The sequence below is a fragment of the Oncorhynchus tshawytscha genome, linkage group LG21 (assembly GCF_018296145.1).
Source record: "Oncorhynchus tshawytscha isolate Ot180627B linkage group LG21, Otsh_v2.0, whole genome shotgun sequence".
Classification (NCBI taxonomy): domain Eukaryota; kingdom Metazoa; phylum Chordata; class Actinopteri; order Salmoniformes; family Salmonidae; genus Oncorhynchus; species Oncorhynchus tshawytscha.
The window spans coordinates 19,777,316-19,792,092 of record NC_056449.1 but is presented as its reverse complement, the minus strand read 5'-3'; the positions used below and the strand labels follow the sequence as shown (position 1 = coordinate 19,792,092).

General features: G+C 40.1%; 1 protein-coding gene and 1 pseudogene across 1 annotated transcript in view; both read left to right on the top strand.

Annotated features, from left to right (window-relative positions):
• trpc3 (transient receptor potential cation channel, subfamily C, member 3) overlaps nucleotides 1-1,810 on the top strand; it is a 54,060-nt gene extending 52,250 nt beyond the window's left edge. Inside the window, exons 11-13 of the mRNA XM_042303179.1 lie at nucleotides 19-102; nucleotides 211-286; nucleotides 615-1,810. Of these exons, the coding sequence (XP_042159113.1) occupies nucleotides 19-102; nucleotides 211-286; nucleotides 615-763 (309 nt within the window). The 3' untranslated portion in view covers nucleotides 764-1,810. The remainder of the gene's footprint in view (nucleotides 1-18; nucleotides 103-210; nucleotides 287-614) is intronic.
• A 5,752-nt stretch (nucleotides 1,811-7,562) lies between these two features.
• LOC121840320 lies at nucleotides 7,563-14,214 on the top strand (annotated as a pseudogene).
• The last annotated feature ends 563 nt before the right edge of the window (nucleotides 14,215-14,777 follow it).

The window sequence follows — 14,777 nt, the reverse complement described above, 5'->3', positions numbered from 1 at the left end:
CATGTCTGTGTTTTGCAGCTCAATCTCTTCACCCAGTCCAACCTGCGCATAGCAGAGTCCCACAGTTTTAACAGCATCCTGAATCAACCCACTCGCTATCAGGTAAGGTGACCTCTCCGTCAGTCTAAAATATCATGTTTAGCCAAAATGTCACATTAACATAATAGCATATAGGCCTACATTTTTGACATTTTTGTTTCTTTGTTGCAGCAAATCATGAAAAGACTCATAAAACGCTATGTGTTGAAAGCACAAGTGGACAAAGAAAACGACGAGGTCAATGAAGGTAATCTTGCATCTTAACTTTTACTCTGAAGTACCTCATCTGAAATTGTCTCTGAGAATCTGTTGCAGTGTTGTTACACAATGCCAATAATAAACCATTCTCAAGGGTAGGAAGAGGTCTGCAAACTGGTCGAATTCCACAGGGTTCTCATTGGCGTTTGAAGCAAAATAAACCATGCTAACTGCATTGTGCACTTAAAAAGATTATGGAGAGTAGATCAGTTCAACATTGTCATGCAGTGAATATTGCATTTGAGAACACAAATGGAATTCTTCAATAAAACCACTTGAACAGAAATGACATTATTTCTCTACATGTTACTTTGCAGGTGAGCTGAAAGAAATCAAGCAGGACATCTCCAGTCTACGGTACGAACTCCTGGAAGACAAGTCTCGGGCTACAGAGGAGCTGTCCTTTCTTATCCAGAAACTGAGTGAGAAACTGAAGCTAGGCCCTACAACACGCTTCTACGAGTGAACCCACCGCCACCCCACAGTACAACCAAGCAGCCAACATCCAAGCATTTCTCCACACACTCCACAGCACCCCCTGACTAGGTTGTTTTGTAAAAGTCTTCTCTTTGCAAATCAAATCAAAGGGTATTTGTCACATGCGCCAAATACAACCTTACAGTGAAATGCTTACTTACAAGCCCTTAACCAACAGGTATGCATGAAGTTAGTATTACCAGACAAGAACAGCACAAGTGAAGGCAACAGCAAAAAGGATTGTTGCCTCACTATTTTGGTGTACAGAGAAGTTGCCCTAAGACTGATCTTGTGTCAGTTAAGCATTTCCCCACTAATGGTTAAGATTAGGATTGCGAGAGGGGAAGCTGATCCTAGATCTGTACCCAAATGAAACTTTACCCCAGAGCCACTATTTTACATTAAGACATAAATGGTGTTACTGTTATAGATATTTATATATCATTACTTATTAACATCTTTTAAGTAAATGGTTGTTTAGTACTGGTTTTATCTGTTTCTTTCTCTCGTTATAGATTTATAACCAAGCAGTAGGATTATTTGACAATATTTCCTCATAAATTCTCTCATAAGATAATCAGTCATTGATTAATGTCATTATCATGTTTGTTCCTGAAATCCACCTAGTTGCAAAGCCCCTTTTATTTTCTACGTAAACACTATTCTTGTTGCTCTAGTGCTATGGCTACTTTGGGGTTCTTACATTGTGTGTTTTAAAGTTGTGTCCAGCCGTGGTCCTGGAGAGTGTACATCAGAATACCGTAAACAGTATAGGGGGATAAACAATGATCTACAGTACATTTGGAACGTATTCAGAGCCCTTGACTTTTTACACATTTTCTTACGTTACAGCCTAATACTAAAATTGCTGAAATCGTTTCAGACGATTGCTGAAATCGTTTCAGACAAAACCCGTCATCAATCTACAAACAATACCACATAAGGACAAAGTAATAACAGGTTTTTGGATTTTTTTGCAAAAAAACTCATATACAGGTATATATATTTTTACATACAGTACCAGTTAAAGGTATGGACAAACCTGCTCATTCAAGAGTTTTTCTTCATTTTGACTATGTTCTACATTGTAGAATAATAGCGAAGACATCAAAACTATGAAATGACACATATGGAATCATGTTGTAACCAAAATATTTTATATTTGAGATTCTTCAAAGTAGCCACCCTTTGCCTTGATGACAGCTTTGCACACTCTTGGCATTCTCTCAACCAGCTTCACCTGGAATGCTTTTCCAACAGTCTTGAAGGAGTTCCCATATATGCTGAGCACTTGTTGACTGCTTTTCCTTCACTCTGCAGTCCAACTCATCCCAAATCATCTCAAATGGGTTGAGGTCTGGTGAATGTGGAGGCCAGGTCATCTGATGCAAGACTCCATCACTCTCCTTCTTGGTCAAATAGCCCTTACACAGCCTGGAGGTGTTTGTTGTTGAAAATAAATGATAGTCCCACTAAGCGCAAACCAGCTGTTGAGATGTGTCTGTTACTTGAACTCTGTGAAGCATTTATTTGGGCTGCAATCGGAGGTGCAGTTAACTCTAATTCATTTGTCCTCTGCAGCAGAGGTAACTCTGGGTCTTCTTTTCCTGGCGGTCCTCTTGAGAGCCAGTTTCATCATAGCGCTTGATGGTTTTTGCGACTGCACTTGAAGAAACTTTCAAAGTTCTTTAAAGTTTCCACAATGACTTACCTTCATGTCTTAAAGTAATGATGGACTGCCATTTCTCTTCGCTTATTTGAGCAGGACTTGGTCTTTTACCAAATAGGGGTGGTATACAGAAGATAGCCCTATCTTGTCACAACACAACTGATTAGCTCAAATGCATTAAGAAAAAAATTCCATAAATTAACTTTTTACAAGGTACATCTGTTAATTGAAATGCATTCCAGGTGACTACATCATGAAGCTGTTTGAGAGAATACCAAGAGTGTGCAAAGCTGTCATCAAGGCAAAGGATGGCTACTTTGAAGAATAAAATATTTGTTTAACAATTTTTTGGTATTTGGTACCTACATGATTGCATATGTGTTATTTTATAGTTTTGATGTCTTCACCATTATTCTACAATGTAGAAAAAGTAACAATAAAGAAAAATGCTGGAATAAGTAGGTGTGTCCAAACTTTTGACTGGTACTGTAAGTATTCACACCCTTTGCTATGAGACTCGACATTGAGCTCAGGTACATCCTGTTTCCATTGAACATTCATGGTATGTTTCTACAACTTGATTGGAGTCCACCTGTGGTAAATTCAATTGATTGCTCATGATCTGGAAAGGCACACACCTGTCTATATAAGGTCCCACAGTTGACAGTGCATGTCAGAGCAAAAAGGTTGAAGGTCGAAGGAATAGTCTGTAAAGAAGTTTGGAACCACTAAGGCTCTTCCTAGAGCTGGCTCCCGGGCCAAACTGAGCAATCGGGGGAGAAGGGCCGTGGTGAGGGACGTAACCAAGAACCCGATGGGTTCCTCTGTGGAGATGGGATAACCTTCCAGAAGGACAACCATTTCTGCAGCACTCCACCAATCAGGCCTTAAAGGTAAAGTGGCCAGACGGAAGCCACTCCTCAGTAAAAGGCACATGACAGCCTGCTTGGTGTTTGACAAAAGGCACCTAAAGGCTCTCAGACCATGAGAAACAAGATTCTCTGGCCTGTTGAAACCAAGATTGAGCACTTTGGCCTGACTGCCAAGTGTCACTAATGGAGGAAACCTAGCACCATCCCTACGGTGAAGCATGTTGGTGGCAGCATCATGCTGTGGGGATGTTTTTCAGTGGCAGGGACTGGCAGACTAGTCAGGATCGAAGGAAAGCTGAAGCAAAGTACAGAGAGATCCTTGATGAAAACCTGCTCCAGAGTGCTCAGGATCTCAGACTGGGGCGAAGGTTCACCTTCCAACAGGACAATGACCCTAAGCACACAGCCAAAACAACACAGGAGTGGCTTCAGGACAGGAGTGGCTTCCAGCCAGAGCCCGGACTTGAACCCGATCTAACATCTCTAGAGAGACCTGAAAACGGCTGTTCAGCGACGCTCCCCATCCAACCTGACAGAGCTTGAGAGGATCTCCAGAGGATAATGGGAGAAACTCCCCAAATATAGGTGTGCCAAGCTTGTAGTGTCATACCAAACAAGGCATGAGGCTGTAATCGCTGCCAAAGGTGCTTCAACATAGTACTGAGTAAAGGGTCTGAATACTTATGTAAATGTTATATTTCAGTTTTTTTGCTAAAGTTTCTAAAAACATGTTTTTGCTTTGTCATTATTGTGTAGATTGATGAGGGGGAAAAACTTTCATCCATTTTAGAATAAGGCTATAACGTAACAAAATGAGGAAAAAGTCAAGAGGTCTCAAAACTTTCCGAATACACAGTATATAAACTCTGGATTGCTGATGATAAGAGACTTTGAAGCCACCATTCAGCCATATTGGTACTCCCCAGTAGAAGCAGTCCTCCAGAGGAATGAATGGAATGCTACAGTATTTCAAATAAGTGTTTCAAGGACAAAATTACATGCATTTAAGTCTTCTTTTGTTGTAGTGGGGACAGTAACATTTAAAACTTTTTTTAAATTATTTTTATTTGTATATTTATTTTTAGCTCACATATTATCATTTGAAAGCATGCATTAAGAATAAACGTGGCAAAAACAAATGTAGACATTAATAAATGCATTTCTATACCTTCCAAAATATTTGTTACAATGGTGGGGGAGTGCCAAGATGGAGTCATTGGACATAACATAAAGCCTGCAACACTTTCATAAGCTGTACATTAAGATTCAGAAATGCTTATGGCAACAACCACAGTGTTGTCATTGTGTACTATCCCTACTAGGTACTGTTTTAGGCGTGTAATTAGAGCATACCCTTTCAAAAAAGTACAACAATGTACCTGAACTCAATGTAAGCATTTGTAATAGATTGTTAAGAACAAAGTAATTCTAACATGATCAAAGATCATGTAACAGCAATCTGACATTATCAAAGATCATGTAACAGCCATGTAATGTTATCAAAGAGTTATGATATACAGTAGTTGTCATTCCATCCTAGATGGGACTTGGTTAAGCATTCCTCTCAGGTCAAATGTGATGAATTCTATATAACACATTCTTATATTCTATGATATAACACATACTTTTATGTGGGTCTCATCATTAGTTTTAAATGACACATACTGCATTTATGCCAAATGCACCATACAAGGCTATGTCCAATACATTGCCAACTCATTGATAGAGGTGCTTGTGTGGGTAAACCTATTTTCTCTGTGTAGCCCTGATGTGAAATTGTGGATAGAAAGTGGAAAATTGCCTCTTCGGGACCAGATTTGGTTTACACTTAAGCATTTATTGGTATAATAAACAGCTTTAGATTTCCTTAATGATCTATGCAGGATATACCATTCCTTTCGTCTGATATCTATATTGTAATTATACTAGGGAACAGAAACATGCATTTGATTTATATATTGTATTTCATAGGATGTTCTTAGACACTGTAAATAAAGTTTATTCTAGCTCAATAACTAACATTTCAGTCATGGTGGAATTTTCTCTTTTTAATGATCTATTTTTGAGTAGAACAGAAATAGTTGAAAGCGAATGTTTGTATGCATATGAAAATCGATAGCTGCTGTGTAATAAAAAAGGCTTGAGATAAGCAATGGAAAACCTCATACAATATATCTCATAACACAATATGTAATATTATCAGAGACCTCTCCACTAATTTTGGATAGACGCACCAACTATTTCTTGGGGACAAGCTTACATCATCATTTTTTTGTTACAATAGGATATTCTTCACATGTAAGCTATGTATTTTCATATACCCATATATATGATTTTATGTTGATGGCTATAATTACATAATTGTACATTGAGATGATCTAGAAACTATATGGTGATGCATATTTTTAACCTGTTTTCTATATAAAATGCCTTTGGAAAAATGCAGAGTTGGATTGATTTTGTTGTATAACAATCATGTTTTGAGTAAATGTAAGACCAAGGTATTAAGTAGCAAACCCCAGATTTGGGACCAGACAAGTACTCCATAGAGAGTCTGGTGAACATTAGCACTATATAAAATGACAACCGTAGGGAGTGAAAATACTCTCTCCTCCTCTTTGGGCACATAATGCAAATTATTATGAGAAAATAAACATTGTGTAATATAAATCCAACATAATACATGTTGTATTAAGATCATGTTTTGTCATGAGTAAATGTAATACTAAGATATTAGGCAGCAAAGCCATTATATAGAGTATATACCTGGTAGTAGAGCATCACCATGAGGAGAAAAGTAAAAACACTTACTGTACATACGGTATGTTCCTGGCAACCAGTCGGATCCAGGAGCAGCTGGTTTTTCTCAGCTAGAGGGCAGTGGTGCGCTATAGAAGATTTCTGACACTAACGCTGCATTTGTCAGCAAGTGAGAAGTAGGAAATTACCACATAGGACTGGGAAAAATCCAGTTGAACGGCCCTCCAATTGATAATTACTAATGGGAAACTCGTCCTCGTCCTGAGCGCCCACTTCTCCCACATGCTGAAATGATCCCGATTACAGCATTTTCAGCAGTTAAATGCAACTATAAAACATTTATAAAAAGCTATGTATTAATATTGTTTTTGAACACTATCATTTCTTTACAAGCATGATAGCTGTAGTTTTAGTTAACGCAGCCAATCTGCGTTTCTTAACAAGTTCAAAGCATGTCAATGCATAATAGTAATGATTTAACTGGTAAATTCCCACCTCCCACTTGGTTATGAACGCAGCATTAGGTCACAATTGCAGATAAAGCAAACAACACTGATGCTTCCCTCTGACTGTTTAGGCTGTATTTTCAGGATATTTGTATATTTACGTTTTTACATTTTAGTCATTAGCAGACACTCTTATCCAGAGTGACTTACAGTTAGTGCATTAATCTTAAAATGGCTAGGTAGGACAGCCACATATCACAATCATACTGTAGTAAGTACATTTTTACTCAATAAAGTAGCTATCAGTAAAGTCAGAGCTAGGAAGGGGTGAAGTGCAAGTGTTTGTTCACCAAAATCTTTAAACAAAATAAATTGGTCGGGGTGAGGAGGAATCGCGAGGGGGAGGTTTTGGGATTATTTAAGATCCTCTGTGAAGAGGTAGGGTTTCAGATGTTTTCGGAAGGTTTGCAGGGACTTGCAGGGACTCTGCTGTCCTAGCTTCAGGGGGAATCTAGTTCGACCATTGGGGTGCCAGGACAGAGAAGTACTTGGACTGGGCTGACCGGGAGTTGCCCTCCCATAGGGGTGGAAAGACCAAGAGACCAGAGGTGGCAGAACGGAGTGCTCGGGGTGGTGTGTATTGTTTGAGCAGGACAGTTTCTCTTGATGCTCTGTAGGTAAGCACCATGGTCTTGTAGTGGATGCGAGGTTCGACTGGAGGCCAATGGAGTGTGCGGAGGAGCAGAGCGACATGGGAGAACTTGGGAAGGTTGAAAACCAGGCGGGCTGAAGCGTTCTGGTTAAGTTGCAGTGGTTTGGTGGGGAGCCCAGCCAACAGCGAGTTTCAGTAGTCCAGACTGGATTAGGAACTGCGCCGCTTCCTGTGTGAGGTAGCATCGTATTCTACAGATGTTGTAGAGCATGAATTTGCAGGAGCGAGTCACTGCTTTGATGTTTGCAGAGAATGACAGGGCATTGTCAAGGTTCACGCCAAGGTTCTTTGCACTCTGGGAGAGGGACACCTTGGAGTTGTCAACAGTGATGGAGAGGTCTCTGAACAGGGTGGCCTTCCCCCGGGAGGAAGAGCAGCTCCGTCTTGTCGAGAATGAGCTTGAGGTGGTGGGCCCACATTCAAGCTGAGATATCTGCCAGGCACGCAGAGATGCATGTCGCCACCTGGGAGACATTGTGAGGATATGACAGAGCCAAGTGATTTGGTGTATAGAGAGAAGAGGAGAGGGCCTAGAACCGAGCCCTGGGGGACACCAGTAGTGGGAGTATGTGGTGCAGACACGTGGTGTAGATTTAAAAACTCTGTAGTTGTAGTTTCAAGTCAATATCCAAAGACAATGTTTGCAAGGGCAGAAGAGGAAGAAGAAGTGAAACAGTTTCAGGAGTTTAATTTGGTTAACACGTCCAATACAGCATACATAATCTGCAAGATAATAACTCTAAAACACACCTGTCCTGAAATTAAAGTGTAGACATTTTGAATGAAACATCAGTGCAGTTTTTGCAATTGATTGAATTGTGGCCTAACACTCGCTTATTGTACGTAATTGACATAATTGCTCAACCAATGTATTACTGTGTCACGCCCTGACCTTAGAGATCCTTTTTATGTCTCTATTTTGGTTTGGTCAGGGCGTGAATTGGGGTGGGCATTCTATGTTTTTGTGTTCTATGTTTTCTATGTTTTCTATTTCTGTGTGTTTGGCCGGGTGTGGTTCTCAATCAGAGGCAGCTGTCTATCGTTGTATCTGATTGAGAACCATACTTAGGTAGCCTTTTCCCACCTGTGTTTTGTGGGTAGTTGTTTTCTGTTTTTGTGTCTGCGCCAGACAGAACTGTTTTGTTTGTTCTCTTTGTTGTTTTTGTTATTCAGTGTTCAGTTCAAATAAGAAAGATGAACACGTACTACGCTGCGCTTTGGTCCACACCTTCTTCATACGACGACCTTTACATACTGTGACCTTTCACCAAAGTAATTGAAAAAGCTGTATGTCAGTAAATGTCACTTGCATTCCAGAATATCATCAGATACCTGTACATACAGTACCAGTCAAAAGTTTGGACACACCTAACAAAAACATGACTGGTCCTTGCATTGGATGCACGTGATGTTGAACTGGATCTTCTGGCCTACACCTGCCAGAAAGCAACTGCAGTTATAGTCATCATCTGTATTACTATTTTGGCTGAGTCATTCACAGGTCGGCTAGGGATATCTTGTATCTGATGATATAGAGTACGAGTCAAAATTTTGGACACACCTACTCATTCAAGGGTTTTTCTTTATTTTTACTATTTTCTACATTGTAGAATAATAGTGAAGACATAAACTGTGAAACAACACATAATATGGAATCATGTAGTAAGCAAAAAAGTGTTAAACAAATCAAAATGCATTTTATTTTTGAGATTCTTTAAAGTAGCCACCCTTCGCCTTGATGACAGCTTTGCACACTCTTGGCATTCTCTCAACCAGCTTCAAGAGGGAGCCATTCAATTAATGTATTTCAATTAGCAGGTGTGCATTGTTAAAAGTTAATTTGTGGAATTTCTTTCCTTCTTAATGTGTTTGAGCCAATCGGTTGTGTTGTGACAAGGTAGGGTTGGCATACAGAAGATATCCCTATTTGGTAAAAGACCAAGTCCATATTATGGCAAGAATAGTTCAAATAAGCAAAGACAAACGTCAGTCCATCATTAGTTTAAGACATGAAGGTCAGTCAATCCGTAAAATGTCAACTTTTAAAGTTTCTTCAAGCGCAGTCGCAAAAATCATCAAGTGCTATGATGAAACTGGCTCTCATGAGGACTGCCACAGGAAATGAAGGCACAGTGTTAACTCGGACGCAGAGGATAAGTTCATTGGAGTTAGCAGCCTCAGAAATTGCAGCCCAAAGAGTTCAAGTAACAGACACATCTCAACATCAGCTGTTCAGAGGAGACAGCGTGAATCAGGCCTTCATGGTCAATTTATGCAAAGAAACCACTATTAAAGGACACCAATAAGAAGAAGAGACTTACTTGGGCCAAGAGAAAAGAGCAATGGACATTACACAGGTGGAAATCTGTTATTTTGTCTGATGTCCAAATTTGAGATTTCTGCTTCCAACCGCCGTGTCTTTGTGAGACGCAGAGTAGGTGAACGGAGGATCTCCGCATGTATGGTTACCATCATGAAGCATGGAGGAGGAGGTGTGATGGTGTGGGTGTGATTTATTTAGAATTCAAGGCACACTTAACCAGCATGGCTACCACAGCATTCTGCAGTGATACGCCATCCCATCTGGATTGCGCTTAGTGGGACTATCATTTGTTTTTCAACAGGACAGTGACCCAACACACCTCCAGAATGTGTGAGGGCTATTTGACTAAGAAGGAGAGTGATGGAGTCTTGCATCAGATGACCTGGCCTCCACATTCACCCAACCTCAGCCCAATTGAGATGGTTTGGGATAAGTTGGACCGCAGAGTGAAGGAAAAGCAGCCAACAAGTGCTCAGAATATGTGGGAACTCCTTCAAGACTGTCAGAAAAGCATTCCAGGTGAAGCTGGTTGAGAGAATGCCAAGAGTGAGCAAAGCTGTCATCAAGGAAAAGAGTGGCTACTTTGAAGAATCTTAAATATAAAATACATTTTGATTTGTTTAACACTTTTTTGGTTACTACATGATTCCATATGTGTTATTTCATAGTTTTGATGTACTATTATTATACAACATAGAAAATAGTAAAAATAAAGAAAAACCCTTGAATGAGTAGGTGTGTCCAAACCTTTGACTGGTACTGTATATCATCAGTTACAAGATATCCCTAGCCGACCTGTGAATGACACAGCCAAAATAGTAATACAGTTGACGACTATAACTGCAGTTGCTTTCTGGCAGGCGTAGGCCAGAGGATCCAGTTCAACATCACGTGCATCCAACGCAAGGACCAGTCACCTTTTTGCTTGTGCAACTCCCCAGACAGCAAAGCATGAGTCATTAGGACTCCCTAGCCTGGTCCCAGATCTGTTTGTGCTGTAAAGACAATGCCTATGGTCCTTGTCAAACCAGTTTGGCAAGACAGCACAAACATATCTGGCACTAAGCAAAGCACTCTATGAACTGAAGCGAACATAGCACTGCACAAAATGACACCGTCTATTGTAATACATAACCAACTCTCCAGCATTTTCACAATCTGAACGTGCATGTCAAAATAACAAACCAACAAGTAAAAAAATCTCGCCATAACTATACAGAGAGTAAGTGAATGCACAGAAACACTTAATCTACTGGTCTTGCCTGTTTAGTTATAGATTATTGTTGATTTGTATATAAAGGGTAAAAAACATACACATTGCGTAGATTTCTGCAGTTGCTGCTGGATATGCTGTAGGCCACTGCCAATAAAGAAAATAGACTTTGTACTGTGGTCCACTATATGTAGTGTGAAGAGACTTCAAAACATATATATTTCTTCCTGATAATTACTGGGGGGTTTTGTTTTCTTTTTAGTGTCTTTCACGCTCACATATCTTCCGGTTCGAGGAATGTTGACCTGATCAATGTTCCACTATAATTTAATGAACTTTTAAGTTATGAAAATGGACAGCTATTGAAGTCAAAAAATACTGTAGTCAACCTTTAACCTGGTTGCCAGTCTGTTTCTGCTCTCTTGCCAACTCCTTATGGAAGTGTCATGTCAAACTTGGCTATTGAAGTAACTTTTTAACCTTTTCTTTGAAACAACACAGAAACAATTATTGATGTGCCTAAACAGAAAATAAACAGAACCTTTTATATTGCCCTAAACTCTGTTTGTAACCTTGTTGTAAGAACTAGACATCCTGGTGTGCTGGAAGTAGGCCCTATTATGTTTTAATTTGGTAGAGATTTTTTGTCTGAGCAATAACAGGTTATGCTGAGGTCATCCGAGTGATGTTCAAAGACCAAGGGGCAGAGTTTGACAAGAACATTGTCACCATGGAGATGTGAATGGAGGGCACTCTCAAAGCCAGCTGTGTGAGTCTCTGACTACTACCAAGGTAACCAGTGTACCCTAGTCAAGTCATGTTATTGCATTTCACCTCACTTTTACAGTACATGCAAACAAAAATGTCTTCATTAATGCAGTTTTATCTGGGAAGGGAGTAACCTTCGAAAAAGGTTAACCTTCAAGCATTATATATGTGTATCCTGATGATGTGTGCTCTTAATATCAATCAATTGAAATGAATGCTGCTGTTTTACACAAGGTCTCTAGGACCAGCTTATAATAAAAACATTTTTTTTGATTGGAAAACAGTAATTTTGACAGTGAGTTTTATTAGCACTATGGGTTCACTACTCACTGTAAAAATTCTGCAAAGCTACTTGCAAAAATGCTGCAACACCCCCGAGGGCTTGTTCAACTGGCCCTGATCCGGGCATTGGCTGAATGTTTACTGAAACATCCTTGACAATGTCCTCCTAACAAGGCAGTTTAGATAGCAACTTAGCAAACATGACACTGGCATCCCGGGCTTCTAAGCAACAACACCCATGTGGGCCTTACTGAGGCAGAGAGCCCTTAACAAGCTCCATAGGGGGAAGAAGATGGATGCAAGATCAGCCAAACGGATCCTGACAAACATATCAATACAAAATACAGCTACAACAAATACTGTCTCATAGCTCATGCACATAAGGCGTTGTGAATGCACTTATGTATTCATAGAAGGTGTTCTCAGAATCATGAATTTGAACTTTTAGATGCTAGGTGATTGAGGAAGTGACTTATCACAATTTAGATTTTTGAATTGGGATTAGAAGTGAAATGCCCAATGCAGCTGTTTTTTCATATATCAATATCAAATCATTTCTGGGTAACATTTTTAAAGTACCTTACTGTAATAGTTTTCCATCAATAGCTTTTTTATTAAAAAACAATTTCTCAAGTGAGAATTTTGCTGAGACTGTCTAGGACTTGTCTGTGTGGGGAGGGGAAAACTTAAGCCTATCTGTTATTGGCAGAGAGGTTTGGAACTCTCTTTGTTATTAGTCTATTAACCAATTTACCACCTGGTGTTGTCACCAGGCAAACTGAAACTCCCGCCCATGCAAACAGGCTGATTAGAAAGTCCTTTGTAGATTGCATTTTCAACCAGCATCAATCATGAAATAACCCAATAAAAAATTATCACACTTTAAGTGTTAGTTTCATCAGCTGTTGTATAATATGATACATAACACAGGAAAACATAATTTTGACTGCACTGGGACTTCAGTTCTTTGGTCAGCTCCCTAAATTTGAAGACTGTGGCCTCACTCTGTACCAGATCAATGTGGTAAGGAGACATCTCGCACAGAAACTTGGTAGGTGGAGGAATAACATAAAAGCCTGCTTGCAACATAATGAGATTCCTCTTGACTCACCCATTATGTGTAATATGTCTTGCTCAATATCTGTATCATAGTATAGTGAATTAAAGTACTAGTACAGAAGTAGTAGAGTAGGACTAAAGTATTGACTATAGGAAACATAGCTACTTACCTACTGTAATCACAATGCAGATTTGATTGAATTGAGCCCTAAATTGATGAAAAATGATATTTGGTTCCCTAGGACTCCGGTAAAGAGGGGTACCTTAAGGCACTGCCAACAGATCTCATGCCCTTTGAGAACACCCGGTCCAGAAATAAAAGAAGCTTTCTGGTTGACAACAAAATACATGTATTTCTGTTATCAAATTATCATCAAAGACGTCAACTGGCATAGACTGTACATGGTGGTAGGGGGTAGGGAGGGACTAAGGGTTGTTTCATAGACTTCTGATAGACTGTACATGGTGGTAGTGGGTAGGGAGGGACTAAGGGTTGTTTCATAGACTTCTGATAGACTGTACATGGTGGTAGGGGGTAGGGAGGGACTAAGGGTTGTTTCATAGACTTCTGATAGACTGTACATGGTGGTAGGGGGTAGGGAGGGACTAAGGGTTGTTTCATAGACTTCTGATAGACTGTACATGGTGGTAGTGGGTAGGGAGGGACTAAGGGTTGTTTCATAGACTTCTGATAGACTGTACATGGTGGTAGTGGGTAGGGAGGGACTAAGGGTTGTTTCATAGACTTCTGATAGACTGTACATGGTGGTAGGGGGTAGGGAGGGACTAAGGGTTGTTTCATAGACTTCTGATAGACTGTACATGGTGGTAGTGGGTAGGGAGGGACTAGGGGTTGTTTCATAGACTTCTGATAGACTGTACATGGTGGTAGTGGGTAGGAAGGGACTAGGGGTTATTTCATAGACTTATGATAGACTGTACATGGTGGTAGTGGGTAGGGAGGGACTAGGGGTTGTTTCATAGACTTCTGATAGACTGTACATGGTGGTAGTGGGTAGGGAGGGACTAGGGGTTATTTCATAGACTTATGATAGACTGTACATGGTGGTAGTGGGTAGGGAGGGACTAGGGGTTGTTTTGGACTGGGACTTCTCATGTTCTCATGGTCTCTTCCTCTTTCTTGAAGATGTCCTTAGCCGACTAAGCCCTCATGCTCCTGCTGATCCACCACCAAGTCCTCAGCCCCCCCTGCTTTGATGCCTTCCCCTCCTTCCAGAAGTACACGAGGAGGTTGTGTGCCCGACCCAATCTGCATGCTTACCTCGAAAGTGAGGACTTCAAGAACAGACCCATCATTCCTGGGAAGAGAGTCTAAAGTGGATGTTGCCCTAGTCCTCTTACTGTCCCTCAATATTATATCATATCCAATATGCCTCAACATTATTAAAGCATGTATACATTCAACCAGAATGGATCACCCTGCATTGTAATGTGACAGTTTATTTAGTACTGTGTGTCTTGGAGTATGTCTCTTGCTTAAATATTTTGTATATAATCTCCTTTTCCAATTAGAATAAGTTGTCGTGACGTTGTATTAGTTAATGTGACGACTGTTGCTCATCGAATGATTAAAGGTTTCTAATTGCGTGATTAACTGAATCAAGCAATTATTAACTCATTAACCTGGGGCACCATGGGAAAATTAGTTTTATTGAGTTTCTATTTCCCAAATTAACTCAAAGAATATCAGAATATCGATTTTACAACAGCCGCTAATTAACCAGTTACCTCTACAGTCTCATTCTGAACGTCGCATAATCCGGGGATCTGCACGGACCCGGGTCTCACCAATGAGTTCGTACCACACCAATCTTAGTTGAGTATTTATTTCCTAGAAAGCTAAAATGATGATAAAAGATATACATACACAAAAACACC